The following is a 12,976-nucleotide window of genomic DNA, read 5'->3' on the forward strand; positions in this document are numbered from 1 at the left end:
CCTGAACGGCTATAGTGTTACTTTTTCTACTGTGGAACAAAGAGGATAAAAATAAAACAACTTTAATAAAAAACAACCATACATCTTATCAATGATCCCTAATCAATTGAAAATTCAGCCCATCATTATAGAGAGAAACCTGTGCGCATCACAACCGGCCTAGTGCTGCAACACTATCATCAAACCCCGAAGGCAAGCGTGTCCCTGAACTGTAACTGTTCCATCGCAAAGGATGCTTCGAATGACGCGGTGCATTTTACCCCAATTACCGCGGCACGTTGGTGGTCACTGGTTTTGCGCTAAATTCTCCCAAAGAAGAGGTTCAATATCAATGGCAATAGTGAGTTGCGTTATGGCGATAAGGAAAATGGCACGAATGTCTAGGGGCTCAACGATGACGATGGCTTATGCAATAGAGTTCGGTTAGACCGACAAACACGCGGCTTTTCCTATCGATGTTTATAATTACCATTTATTTGGTGTATGATTAACGTTATCTCTATTCGTTCATTGTCGTTTTTGTCCCTGGCCTACTGTTTGATTTGAGATAGGAAAACGGTGGAATGTTTGTAAATCATAAAAATTAGCACCGAAAAAGAAACTAACATTGTAAACAGAAATTTTTTTCCATGATTTCAAGCATCTTGATATTCATTCAGGAAAGAAAAATTGAATTGTTTTTATGTTTTTTCCCCCACTCAATTCCCATGTAATCTATTCACTGGGCTGCCGGTTAGGACGATTTGTTTATGCATAACATCTGATGTGTAACATTATCAAAGCTCTATCACCCTCCTCCACGTCGTTTGCAGGAACTTATCAACCAACGCAATCGAAGCACTGACAGCAACAACATGCAATACACAAACAGCTAAGTGATTGATCCTGGCGCGCACAAGTAACACCACGAACATTATAGCCCCTGATAAGGCCGGGATGCGATAGTTGTGAGTACGCGCTGTTGATACTGGGCGGTGGCGTATTTGAGTTTTGGTCCCAGAGACGTCCAAGATTACCGGTTTTCAGTCGCAATCGTACGCTCAGAACGTTAAGACTTTCAAAAACGTCTAGAATCTGATTCATTAAAAGTACCTGTATCACAAAAAGTTGATCGGGTGAAAAGTAAAGTTTAGTTTCCGTCAGTGCCCCGAACGAACGTGAACTAACATTAATAGTTGTGTGTGCTGTAATCATAAAGTCACGGTCTATTTGAAAAACTAACCACGATGGATGTGAAGTTATTAAAACCATCTGAAACACCTCCGGAACCTTCAGCTAAGCGGAAACCAACCGACGCCAAAGGTAACGCTCCTGTCTATCACAGTTGTACTATGGCATTTTTCTCAGCATATTTCAGTTCAACAGGATAGTAGGAGGTAGTATTCGAGGCAGCTAGTCTTGAAATAATTAAATCAGGATTAGCTAAACAGTGGGTGAAATTCGTACCGATTTAATCAAATGAACTGTAAAACGTGTGAAGTATCAGCATCGTAGATTCATTTAAGTTTTTGATTTAAACATACGAGTTTAATAGGGGAAGGAATCTAATTAACAAATTATTCTTGGTGAACACCATTAAGTAATTAAAGTATTTTTAAAGAGTTTTTCTTTAAGTATACTTTATAAAGCTGGCATGAACTTTATAAATAGCGAATCCCACGACGGTTGGAAAGATTATATTTTGACTACAGGAAAGATTTAAAAAAAAAATAATAGAACAGATTACATAAGGTGAGTCTGTAAAGCTAAAAAACATTATTGGTAATCAAACATTTGTATTAAAACTTTGTAATATTAACGTACAAAGAAGTAAATGAGTTTCTATTTCGGCATTTCCTAGAAAAATCGTTTGAAAATAGGCATCATTGAAGTTGTTTTCGTGGTGATACCCTACCGATAGCAAAAGGTGAAGGAAGTGAAAACATGCATCGATAACAACTATCAATGTTATATGCACGAAGTTCCTTCAATAGCACAGAAAACATAACATGTCCAAATACTTACCTGTTACCATTTCGGAGATAACAGGCCATAGGGCACATCTGAAGTACTCGAGGATTTATTGCCAAAATACCGAGCCTTCAGATATGCGTAATGCACATGGACCAACCACCACCTGCATTTCCCCCTGGTAGTTGCTTATCTGCCCTGAAAGGGAGATGCCCTTCGGTGTACGATGTTATTGTTGTGGTGATTATTACGGGATTTGTTAGCCATTCCCGGCGTTCCCCTTACCGATGCGACCGGCCGCTATTTTGACGCCGTTGATAGTGATACTGCTGCTGGAGCAGTTTGATACGTAAGAATGAAAGACGAACCGCTGCTGTGCTTTTTGATAAAGCAGTATCGGTGTACGCTGTTGCGTTGCGTACGATGAACACATAATGCTGCCATCAATCCATCATCGTGTGGTAGATGGTGGAGGCGGTGGACTTGCTGCGTCGCAAACTTTAACCGTTTAGAACTTTTACGCGCACATGAGTCGCGGGCGGACTCTGCTGACCGGACAGCATGGAAACACTTAAGGTGTTTCCCAAATACACGGTACGGAACGTTGGGAAGCGTCGGGCCTTACCTCGGGTAGGGGGACTTCGACGTTCCGGGAGAAATCAATAAATAGACACGAGGTTTAATTTATCAGTATCTCCGATGAACTGGCTCTCTTGTCCAACTATCGGTTCTTTATTTATACCAACTTATTGAACGATTTTACACGGTTTTTAGGAAAGTGTTTGTGACGGTTGCCGAAATAGTTGACTCGGCTAGATGATGTCAACTTGTGTTATAATTGGTCAAAGTGGTAAAGGGTGGCTTTCCGGTGCGAGCTAGTACATAGCCTACGCTGCACTTTGAGTGCGTTTACCTCTTGTTTACCAGCTAGTTTGTTGGTAAACTCTTCGTATGCTAACCAATTGGTTTGCGCCAACCAGCGCCTGTTGTTTATGCAATAATATGTATAGTCGAGGTGATTCTATCACAATCGGCACAAGTCAACTTCGTCATCAGCGTGTGAAATGCGCGCTTAGAACCAACAATGTGTCGAAGCAGGTCGCCGCTCTAATCACATTTCCATGCGCACATGCAAGCATTTGGTTCAAGGTTTTCGGAATACATCGTAAAGCCTGTATATTTTTTATAGATTGCAACTATCTATACCCCTTAAGGAGCCAACACATGATTTGAACATTAGAATAATTCCAAGTACTACTAATTAAAATAGCTTAGACTTAGAAATACAAATGATTTGAACATTAGAACACCTTCCAAGTACTAAGTAATTAGAATATAAAATTCTTCACTGAACACTTCTATCTGAAAATTTAAAAATCTGAAGTATGCTCAATTTATGTCATTCTTATGTACGCTAACCTATATTGGAGACTGCCATAGCAATTTTCCATGACCCAAGAAACCCTTAAAAATCGGGATGCAGCAAAATAACAAAGATGTCTGAAAAACAGAAAGTTTGATATTTCAATAAAAAAGTAAATGATCTCTTCTGTATAACAATCTTACACAAAACTGCTGGAAATTGACGTGATAATTATTTCACGAAATTTATAAAATCTTTGGGCGGAGGATTGGGCGTGAATAATAATCGCTGCAGTGCAATTTACAATTTTAGCGTTGGCATGTGAAAGCAAACCCATAATAAATACTATACCGATCGACTATCTTTTTCTCCCTCCGATAAACCCTAGCGCTGTGCATCATTAGTGTAACTAGCGTACTAGCGATCGCGTGCTTCACCATGGGACTGTTCTTTCACATCCACAAACCGACACAACTAATCCTGGACGATCGATTAACCATGCGCCAGTACATGCCCTACTTCAAATGGTGGCAGGACACGACGGATGTTTTGGTACGAACAAACCCGGCATCGAAGCCGGTTTTTTTGTTGATCGCATTACTGATAAGTAATCTTTTCCGCACGGATGCTCTTGATTAGCGCCATTTACCAGCGTGTTTCCACTCTCCGTGACAGGTTACATGCCGGATGTTCATCTTTAACGTTACCAACTCCGACCGCTGGTTGCATGGTTTGGACGACCAGCTGCACTTGGAGGAAATCGTACCGATCGTGTACCGTGAAATACTGGAACACACCGATGTGGTGTTTCACGAGCACAACTCCACGATGTCGTACGTCACCAGGAGACGCCTGGAGTTCCTACCGGAACGGAACACCCCGGGCATCCTAAACCGAACGATTGTTGTACCCAACATCTCGTTGCTGGTAGGTTTCGGGAGAAGATTCTCCGCGCCACTTGAGAATCTAACAAGTATCGTTTCAAAACCAGGGTGCAGCAGCGAAAGTAGAGGACGATAGCTACCTTAAGAAGAAGGCTTTCAGTATCGTCTACGCAGTGTCCGGCGATAGCGTGTTTAGCCGGATGACCATCTACGACTATCTCTGGAACACTAAGCCAACCTTTTTGGAGCAGGTCCGGAGATTTGTACCCTCGATGGTCCCGTCGGATAATGTGGGCATCTTGAAAACGGTAAGAATCTTGCATCAACTCCTGAACTACCTTCATTGGTAATTGGTAACCGCTTCGCAATCAAATTTGTTCCCAGATGTACGAGGACAGTGTCGATCACGTCAATGTGCTGTACGGAAAGCGTCACGGCCACCAGCGATTCTTCGCGATGAACACCTACGAGTACGAGCCTACGGTGCCAGGATTCAGTCTGGCCGAGGGTGACTGTTTTGCGTCCATCGTCAACTCGTCGGAGGGCGCAACCTATCAGCAGTACCTGAACGAACAGTCCGTACTGATCTACTGGCGTAAGACGCTGTGCCGAGCGGTTCCGCTGTACTTCGATCGACGGGTGCCGAAAGGGTCCCTCACCGGGTACAAGTACGTCCTGCCGGACAGTTCATACGATCGCCTACCGAACAGCACGGCCGACTGCTACCAGGGACAGTACGGGCTGCTGGAGGACGGAATGACCGATACGTCCAAGTGTTCCCATGGTGAGTTACACCTGCATGCGATTTAATAATATTCTGATGTAACAAGAAGCGCGTTGAAAACGAAGACATTCACCCCACTGTCTTAAACGAAATGCATGATATAAGGATGTAGATCGTACGCTTAATTTGATTTACAAATAATATAACATCGTTATAGATTTTTTGAATAAATTCTGGTGAGCTCAAACATCCAAATTAATTTACAATACGTTTGAAGAGTAATGCAGTGTATTGTAATGATAATAAAATAAGGGACTGGCAACCTGTTTCTAGCAGACCTTAGATGGGCCAATCATATGAAAATTTTTAAAACTGTAGCCATCATAGTCAATAACTTCAAAATTTAAGGCTTTCAGGTTTGTTTCTCACATTTTTAACAAATCACATTCATTTTGTTGGCTTCTAATTGCTTCTACCAACGATAGGAAATATGATTTGATTGTGAACGAAATTAATTATGATCATTATACGATCGTTATTGCTCGATCGCGTTCAACGAGCCTGTATCGACTATTGTACGAACCGATACGATATGCACAGCAAAAATGTGTAACGCTCCCACCACAACAAACCCAATTTCTTTAATCTAGGACAAGGTTAACGAACGTGGTCGGAACGTTTTTCCGTCGCAATTGAAAGCTTTCATCCTTTCCTCGTCAAAACACACTAATCACCTACGTTCGCCGTCGCAGCCGCGATGACGAAAAGTGAACCCAAAACACTGCTAATGAGCAGGAGGAAAAGGCAAAGTTAAAATTGGGAGGGATTGTTTGGTTGCATGTGTTTAAAATCCGTTGAATCAGATACGCGTTAGGGTTTACATTGCGCTAACTGGGAAGCATATACGTCATGTGCGACACTCGCTGTTGGTTAGATTGTTGGACGCACTAGGAAGAGGTTTTATGTTCCGCAAGAAGTATTTCAAACATGACGAGACTTGGCTTTAGATGATCCAATCGTCGTGCCATGTGCGAGTGAGTGTACTGCAATGCAGCTCATCAATTTGTTATCTATTGTTCAAGTTCATCTTGTCGACCCTGGTATTTCGATTTCCGTCAACAGAGGAGATACGGATCTTCCGTGAACGTGCTGAACTGATGGTGAAAGATTTTTTCCGCGTCTAGCTTTTGTTTGATATTGCAAGTGGGAATTGAACTTTGGGCAAAAATATTATACTTTATTCCTAGTATTTAAGTGCTGTGAAACATTGAAACATTATACACATAAACTAAACCTACTTCTAACGCTTTTTGTATTGATTATCAGATGTTCCTATTGTGGCTACGAGTCCTCACTTCTACGCGCGTAACTTCACCACGGGGCACAAAATTACGGGCATGAAGCCGAACCGGGAACTACACCACAGCTACATCATTGCGGACCCCTCGTTCGGCATCCCGCTCGATCAGTGCGCCCGAACGCAAACCAACCTGGCCATTCCGAAGCTGACGCACTTTAACTGGGAAATTTCACGATTCAGCGAAATGTTGATACCGTTGTTTTGGATTGAATATGTAAGCCGCCTTCCGTGAGTGATGCCCTCGATTCTAATGTGTCTTTGTTCCGTCCATTTCACGTTTCCAGCATCAAAAAGAACTGCCACCCTACATCGTCAGAACTCTCGAAGCTTTCTACGTGTTGCGCGACGCGGAACCGTACCTACCGTACGCATTGTATCTGGCGTTTCTTCTGCTACTGGCAGTTGCGTTCCGGGAGGCGGCCAGGTTTCGGATGCACGGCAAGGTGGTCCCATCGAAGTGCCCCAAAAAGCAGCAGATGACAAAGCACTAGCAAAGCAGGGACGACAGTGTATGCCCGCCCGCTCGCCAATCTCCATGCCATTATCCATCTGTCTTCATGTTAGTGTTAAATTGTTAATAATAAGCAAGCTAAATAAATGATCCTGAACACATTCACCAGCCGGTGTAAAATTTCGATTTATAATTCTGTTTTATTTCAAGTTTTTGACGCCATTTAAAATTATCAACAACTTTAATTACATTTCCGCCCCTTTTCGCGCAAGCGAATCGTGAAGGTATGACTTTCATACCAGCACGCGCTAGGCAAAGGCCAGGAGAACGAAAAACAAACCTAAGGAATAAAGCGCATCGGTATAGGTATAGAGGACATAAATATAATGCACAAACTTTACTTGTTTTCAACCCAGTTCATTGCTGCAAATCAGTGTGAGGAGGGTCGATTGAAAGATTAATTGCAACATAAACCTAACGCTCGCCGTAAGGTGCCGAAGGTGCACGAAATAAATTCAGTTTAAAAATAAAGAAAAAGCCTAGAAAGTATCCCTCGCTCGCGTTACACTTCGTTTCAGGTAGGGAATTCCGTGGTTTCCATCTTGCGCGCGGGACTCTCTGGGCGGTTGAAACGCTCGGCGTAGATTTTGTCACGCACGCTCGGCTGTAGCGCCGGTCCGAGCACCTGTTCGAGGTCGTCGATACGCTTCCGGAATCGTTCGCGGTCTCTGGCGGCCATCTCCCACTCGCCCTTGCGCGCCTGCCGGTAGGCAAAGTCCCAGGCCCTCATCACGTGTATCACCGGTTTCTGGCAGAAGCGAACCTGTTTTCGGTAGAGGTAGGAAACAACGGAATCGGTGGTATGAAACACGATTGGTTCGACACATTTCGTAAGAAAAAAGGATAGTTAATGGCAAAAATTGTCCATATATTGTACACTCAACATAATATTCCAGCGAATGAAACTTAGCAGGAAACATGAAAGGGTTTAATGAACTTAACATAAAATATTGTATAAATTGTTATTAACACATTATCTATAGTTTTTTGCAAACCGTAGCACATATCAGCATTTGAGCGAACGTTTAAGTATGTTCCAGTATTACCCAAAGTGGTCCTTATGAATTTCGTTTAAAAAACCATATGCTCAATATTCGAGATACTCAAGATAAACGAATTTCATCAAAAGTTTCCCTTTTACTTTTCTCAACTTAAATCCGAAGCTTAGCTTTGAACGTATTTGTTTGACCTCTCAAGTGTTCTGAACTTGACGACGTAAATTTGTCGAAAAAATTCGTTACAATATTGAAACGAGGGAGCAAAAACATTAAATACCCAAGTTTAACAAAATGTCTTTATTCAATATTTCAAAAGCAATCGAAAAAGAATAAATTGGCTAGTACATGTTACCATTTCATTTTTCGATTTTAAACTGTAAAATTCGGTAGAATCACAAAAAGAAGAATACACACTATTATATATTCTTCTGGTAAACATGAAACACGAAAAATTTGGCAATTACAGTTTGTTAAAGGGGGTGTCCATGGCGCAGCAGTAGCGCGGGGAAACACCACGCCACAGATGTGGGAAATAATTTCGAGTCTGACACCATCCGGTATTACGAACGGCTGACCACCCATCTCGACTTTCGGACACAGACATAGATCACGACACGAGAAGGTCGTTGCATTTACAGAGAGAGTATCTTTTTAATGGCCAGATATTTACTAACAGAAGCCAATAAAAAACATATTTCGATAACCAAAGGCAAAATACTAGAAGACAAACGTAAGGACCATCAGCCTAATCGGGGTTTTCCCAGCTTTCAGGCCTATTCGACCGATATTCCTCATACAGAATGTGATTCGTCCACGTAACAACCTTTGTCTGCCTTAATGGACATTGGCTGAGCATGTAATGACCCAGCTTGTTAGCCCCGGCGGTGACTCATGGCTGACGAAAGATCACCGGATACCAAGAAACATACTCATGACGAAACATGAACGTGATGAAACAGCACAAAAACTTTAGCATGCGTTGCCATAATTATGTTGATAAAATTGTAATCATTAAAAGGGTAAACATAATAACTTATTACGTGATGGGATGTTAAGAATCTAAATGTTTATAGGTAAAATACGATTTAAATTTAATGCTTGGACGAATAAGGATAATATTTACCTTTCGTTCCTCGAAACCGGACGAAGAGTTGGAGTCATCGAAATCGTCGCAGAACACAACACTGTCGTCATCGTCGTCGTAGACATCTATCCCACCGCCACATCCCTTGCTGTCGTCGAACTCGTCCTCGGTAACGTTATCACTGTCGTCTTCCTCGTCATCCTCTTCGTCCTCCTCGTTCTGCTGACTTTCTGTTGAGGGTGGCTTGTTGAAGTAGTACGTGAAGGCCGTGCACAGACCCCGCGGAGGACGCCGACGGGCTGGGCTGGCCGAGGGAGTCGTAAAAACTTCGCGTTCGGTTACGACAACAAAATCGCTCCGATCGGAATTAATATCACATTTGGGTTTCACGCGTTCCTCGACGCTCGGGGCGAGTGTCGTGGAGCTGCGTCGTGCGCTGAAGTTGCCTGGCTGGTGTGGCGACGTCGTCACAGTGACGTCGGCCGACGAGGAAGAAGGACCTGCTGCCCCGAATGACCCTTGCATGCATGCACCTAACACAAGCGCCCCAAAGTCCTGCAGCGCATCATGGAAGCTGTTAACGCTTTCGATCGATGAAGGGCTGAAGCTGGTCGAAAGGTAGCATCCCGATCCGATGGGGTCCATCATCCCGTACTCGTCGTTCCGGTAATCGTACCATTCATCCATCGATAGGGGCAAACTGTCGTCGCATATATCGTTTCGCAGGTATGAACGTTTCTTGTCCTTTCGATTTTTTCCTCCAACCTTCACGGTCTCGCCGCAACCCGTTACCGCCGTTTGCTGGTTTCCTTTGCCCGACTGCTTTCGCCGCTTTCGAAGCCCAACGGGACGGGTTGTGGTCCGCCCACCGGGTGGCACATCTTCGACGTAGACCCCCGCCGGGGTCATGGCAACGTCGTCGGCGGTGCTATCGTAGTCCAGGGGCACCGTCAACCTCCCCGTGCCGTCTTTCTTCGTCTCGAATATCGGCATAGTGGCGGTAACCGATATGGTCTTCCTCTCGCACGGGATTTCCTTTTCGATCGTGTACGGTGATGGTTCGGGGGTCTGTCTGGGATACGTGGTATCGCTTTGTCCGGCGAAATCCCACAACTTTGTTATCACATTCAGTACTTTCGCGACGATGCTGGGTCGCTTGCCACATTCGACATATCCATCGACGTTCTGCTTGAGGTCGCCCGCCGGAAGGTCAGCTTCCTTCTCGCTCACGCTTACCGCCAGCATGTTCTGCTTGTTGCAGGGAAAATTATTTCCCGACCACGGACTATACTCTGCCTTCTGCATGATCTTAGCTTCACAGATTTGAGTTGATAAGGAAGAGGAATAAGATCGAGCCTGCTCTAGGCGCAGGGGAATTATTTACAAATCTTCTACCGCACTAGCCACTACCACACCACTTCTTCTTAGCTGTGACTTATGCTATTTACAGATTGTGATTGCGCTACAATCTCGATGTTCACTGGCGAATGCTGTATTACTATTGCACCATGACCATCTGCTTGGGCAAACCAATATAAATGTCCTTGCGACCATTCATGGTCTTCTTGCTCGCATTATCGAGGGTTAGGCGCATAAGCATAATCGTGCGAAGAATTTGCAGCACGTTCAATGAAAACGTCGCGAATACTCGAGTGCGTACGTCGTACGTAGACCAGCTTAGCTCCACGGCGCCACAATCCACTACGCCTTGCCAACAGTTGGATAGTTTCCAGCAGTTTAGGTGCGCTAGGTAAGCTTCAAAATCCAGAATACACCCTTTCCAGATGCTAAATGTTTCGTCGGACACTATATTTTTGGCGGGTATTTCCATTATTAACTTTTTCTCGCGAGCGTTTCACTTTTGCATTTGTTCCTTGCTTTTCATTATCGCCATTTTGTAGAAACTGACAGCAGCTCGCACAAAGGGGAATTCTGATGCAATATGGATTCACGCGTTTATGCATCACCGCTCAAGAGTTCACCACAAAAACAGGTTATCTGCACTGGAGAAATTGAAACATTTATTAATTCTATAGCTTACAACTGAAACTATATAAAATACAGAAAAGTTCGTATAATTTCACCATTGGCAACTACATTTCACGTGGATTTTGTACACGTTTATTTTCCGATACATTTTAGTTGCTTCCGTTGGTTTTTGTATGTTCACGGGATTATGTGTTATTATCAATTTATTATCCATTCGATACTTATTCAGTCTCAACTAGCATTTTAATATCATTTTATTCCTTTTCTCGAAGCACAGTTATTTTTTAATATTTATTTGGGTTTTTAAACACAAAAATAATTTCACCATTGACATTTTGACAACCGTTGTCGGGGACAGGCTCGCACTTTCCCGCGAAACACGATCGGCTTTGTTTTGTTCACAAAATCACTCCAACAACAGCTCCAGTTTATTTGGTTGGTTCTCGAGCTGTGAATATTGAGATTAAACCAAACCAAGTTGCGGTAGTTGTTGTATATTTTCTGTACGCTATCTTTTACTAGGTATCTTGACTTCTGCTACAGAACTGCAATACAATGCCAAAAGGTACGCTGGACATTTGTGAAAAGTACTATGGTACGAAGGATATTTACGAACTGTTTGGTGTAGATAAAGCGGCATCGGAACAGGAAAGTAAGTATACACGGCACTAATAAGCGTCTTTTTGTTTAAAGTTGATACATTTATTAATGGTCCATTATCGTCGTTTCATCATTCCCGTCTAGTCAAGAAAGCATACTACCGGTTGTCACTCAAAACGCATCCAGATCGTGTCCCGGAATCGGACAAGAAGGAGGCGACTGAAAAATTCAAGATTTTAAGCAAACTGTACAGCGTGCTCAGCAACAAAGACTCCCGGGCTGTCTACGACGAAAGGGGCACGGTCGACGATGATGATGATGCGGGTACCAACTGGTTGGCAAGATGGGCACAGTTCTTCAAACCGCTCACAACTGAGGACATTGATAATTACAAAAAGTCCTACATCGGTTCGGAAACAGAACGGAGTGACATCAAGAAGACGTACCTCGGGGGCAAAGGGTGCAAGAACTATATGATGCAGACCGTTCCGTTCATGACGTGCGAGGACGAACCACGGGTGGCGGAGATCGTACAGAAAATGATCGACGACGGGGAGGTTCCGGAGTACGAAAGCTTCACCAAGGAGGCGAAGGCGAAGCGCGCCCGTCGGCACAAGAAGTACGCACGCGAAGCGGCGGAACTCGCAGCGGATATGCGGAAGCAGACGGAAATATCGTCCCTAGAGAAGCAGCTGGCTGAACGCAGCGCACAGCGCAAAGGTGCGTTTTCGTCGCTCCTCGAATCGCTGGAGGCCAAGTATTGCAATGGAGCCGAGGAGGACGAAGAGCTGTACGATTTTGAGGAGGAACAGAAAAAGCGAGAAAGAAAACGCACCTCATCACGCGGAGCGGCCAAAACGGCTACCAAAGCTAAGGTAACACGAAGAGGATCTAAGTGAGGCCCCCATAAATCTGCTTTTATTTGAATGTAAACGGATTTTGATACACAATGAACAGATCATTTCGACAAGTCGATCATTTGCGTTGCGATATATCCACGAATTGACAAATTCACAAAAAAATCCTATGCTTAAATTTTACGTTTCGATTCTCAACACAAATAGTCGTGAAATAAATTTTCATCATATCTTTATCGCACTGATTTCCTCATCTACTTACTAGGTATTTATTTGAAGTCAATTGTTTATTTGAAATGCAACCACATCCATGCTGTCCTAATGCCCTTGGATTTAATCAGATTTATATGTAATCTTTTTTATAAGTTCAGAAAAGCACGAGTAACATCGTCAAGTTTCAAATTTTTCTGTTCTTCTACAAAAAGAATTGGAGAAAAATGTTTTTCTATCTTTACAGTAGCTTGTTCTTAGGTTATAATATGCTCTCTAAAAATCCCAGTGACAAACATACTTTGCACATCCATTATTTCGTTTTTATAGCTCATTGCGAGAAGTTAAAGTATAGTGTTAGCATAACTACTCAACTATTCGTCGTATATGGATATGGATTACATAATAAATAAACAATCATATCAACAATAATTCAGACATGTTCT

General features: G+C 43.2%; 3 protein-coding genes across 4 annotated transcripts; 2 read left to right on the plus strand and 1 right to left on the minus strand.

Moving 5' to 3' along the window:
* Positions 1 to 1,226: 1,226 nt before the first annotated feature.
* On the plus strand, positions 1,227 to 6,772 carry LOC131264999 (scavenger receptor class B member 1-like). The gene is made up of 7 exons (XM_058267261.1): positions 1,227 to 1,302; positions 3,702 to 3,865; positions 3,989 to 4,240; positions 4,305 to 4,505; positions 4,582 to 4,981; positions 6,248 to 6,495; positions 6,566 to 6,772. Exons 1-7 carry the CDS (start codon positions 1,227 to 1,229, stop codon positions 6,770 to 6,772), a joined length of 1,548 nt encoding a protein of 515 aa, XP_058123244.1.
* A 199-nt stretch (positions 6,773 to 6,971) lies between these two features.
* Positions 6,972 to 10,189, minus strand: LOC131262103 (uncharacterized). The gene is made up of 2 exons (XM_058264026.1): positions 8,914 to 10,189; positions 6,972 to 7,555 (listed from the first exon to the last, which is right to left on the minus strand). The coding sequence occupies exons 1-2, from the start codon at positions 10,177 to 10,179 to the stop codon at positions 7,307 to 7,309; spliced, it is 1,515 nt and encodes a 504-aa protein (XP_058120009.1). The 5' UTR covers positions 10,180 to 10,189; the 3' UTR covers positions 6,972 to 7,306.
* Positions 10,190 to 11,205: 1,016 nt separating this feature from the next.
* LOC131267462 (J domain-containing protein CG6693) lies at positions 11,206 to 12,554 on the plus strand. 2 transcript variants are annotated; one of them, XM_058270347.1, is made up of 3 exons: positions 11,206 to 11,298; positions 11,386 to 11,515; positions 11,608 to 12,554. In XM_058270347.1, the coding sequence occupies exons 2-3, from the start codon at positions 11,419 to 11,421 to the stop codon at positions 12,360 to 12,362; spliced, it is 852 nt and encodes a 283-aa protein (XP_058126330.1). In that variant the 5' UTR covers positions 11,206 to 11,298; positions 11,386 to 11,418; the 3' UTR covers positions 12,363 to 12,554. The 2 variants fall into 2 exon arrangements, with proteins under 2 accessions (XP_058126330.1, XP_058126332.1); XM_058270349.1 differs by having other exon boundaries at positions 11,248 to 11,515.
* The last annotated feature ends 422 nt before the right edge of the window (positions 12,555 to 12,976 follow it).

Source organism: Anopheles coustani, chromosome 2 (genome assembly GCF_943734705.1).
Source record: "Anopheles coustani chromosome 2, idAnoCousDA_361_x.2, whole genome shotgun sequence".
In the NCBI taxonomy this organism is placed as follows: domain Eukaryota; kingdom Metazoa; phylum Arthropoda; class Insecta; order Diptera; family Culicidae; genus Anopheles; species Anopheles coustani.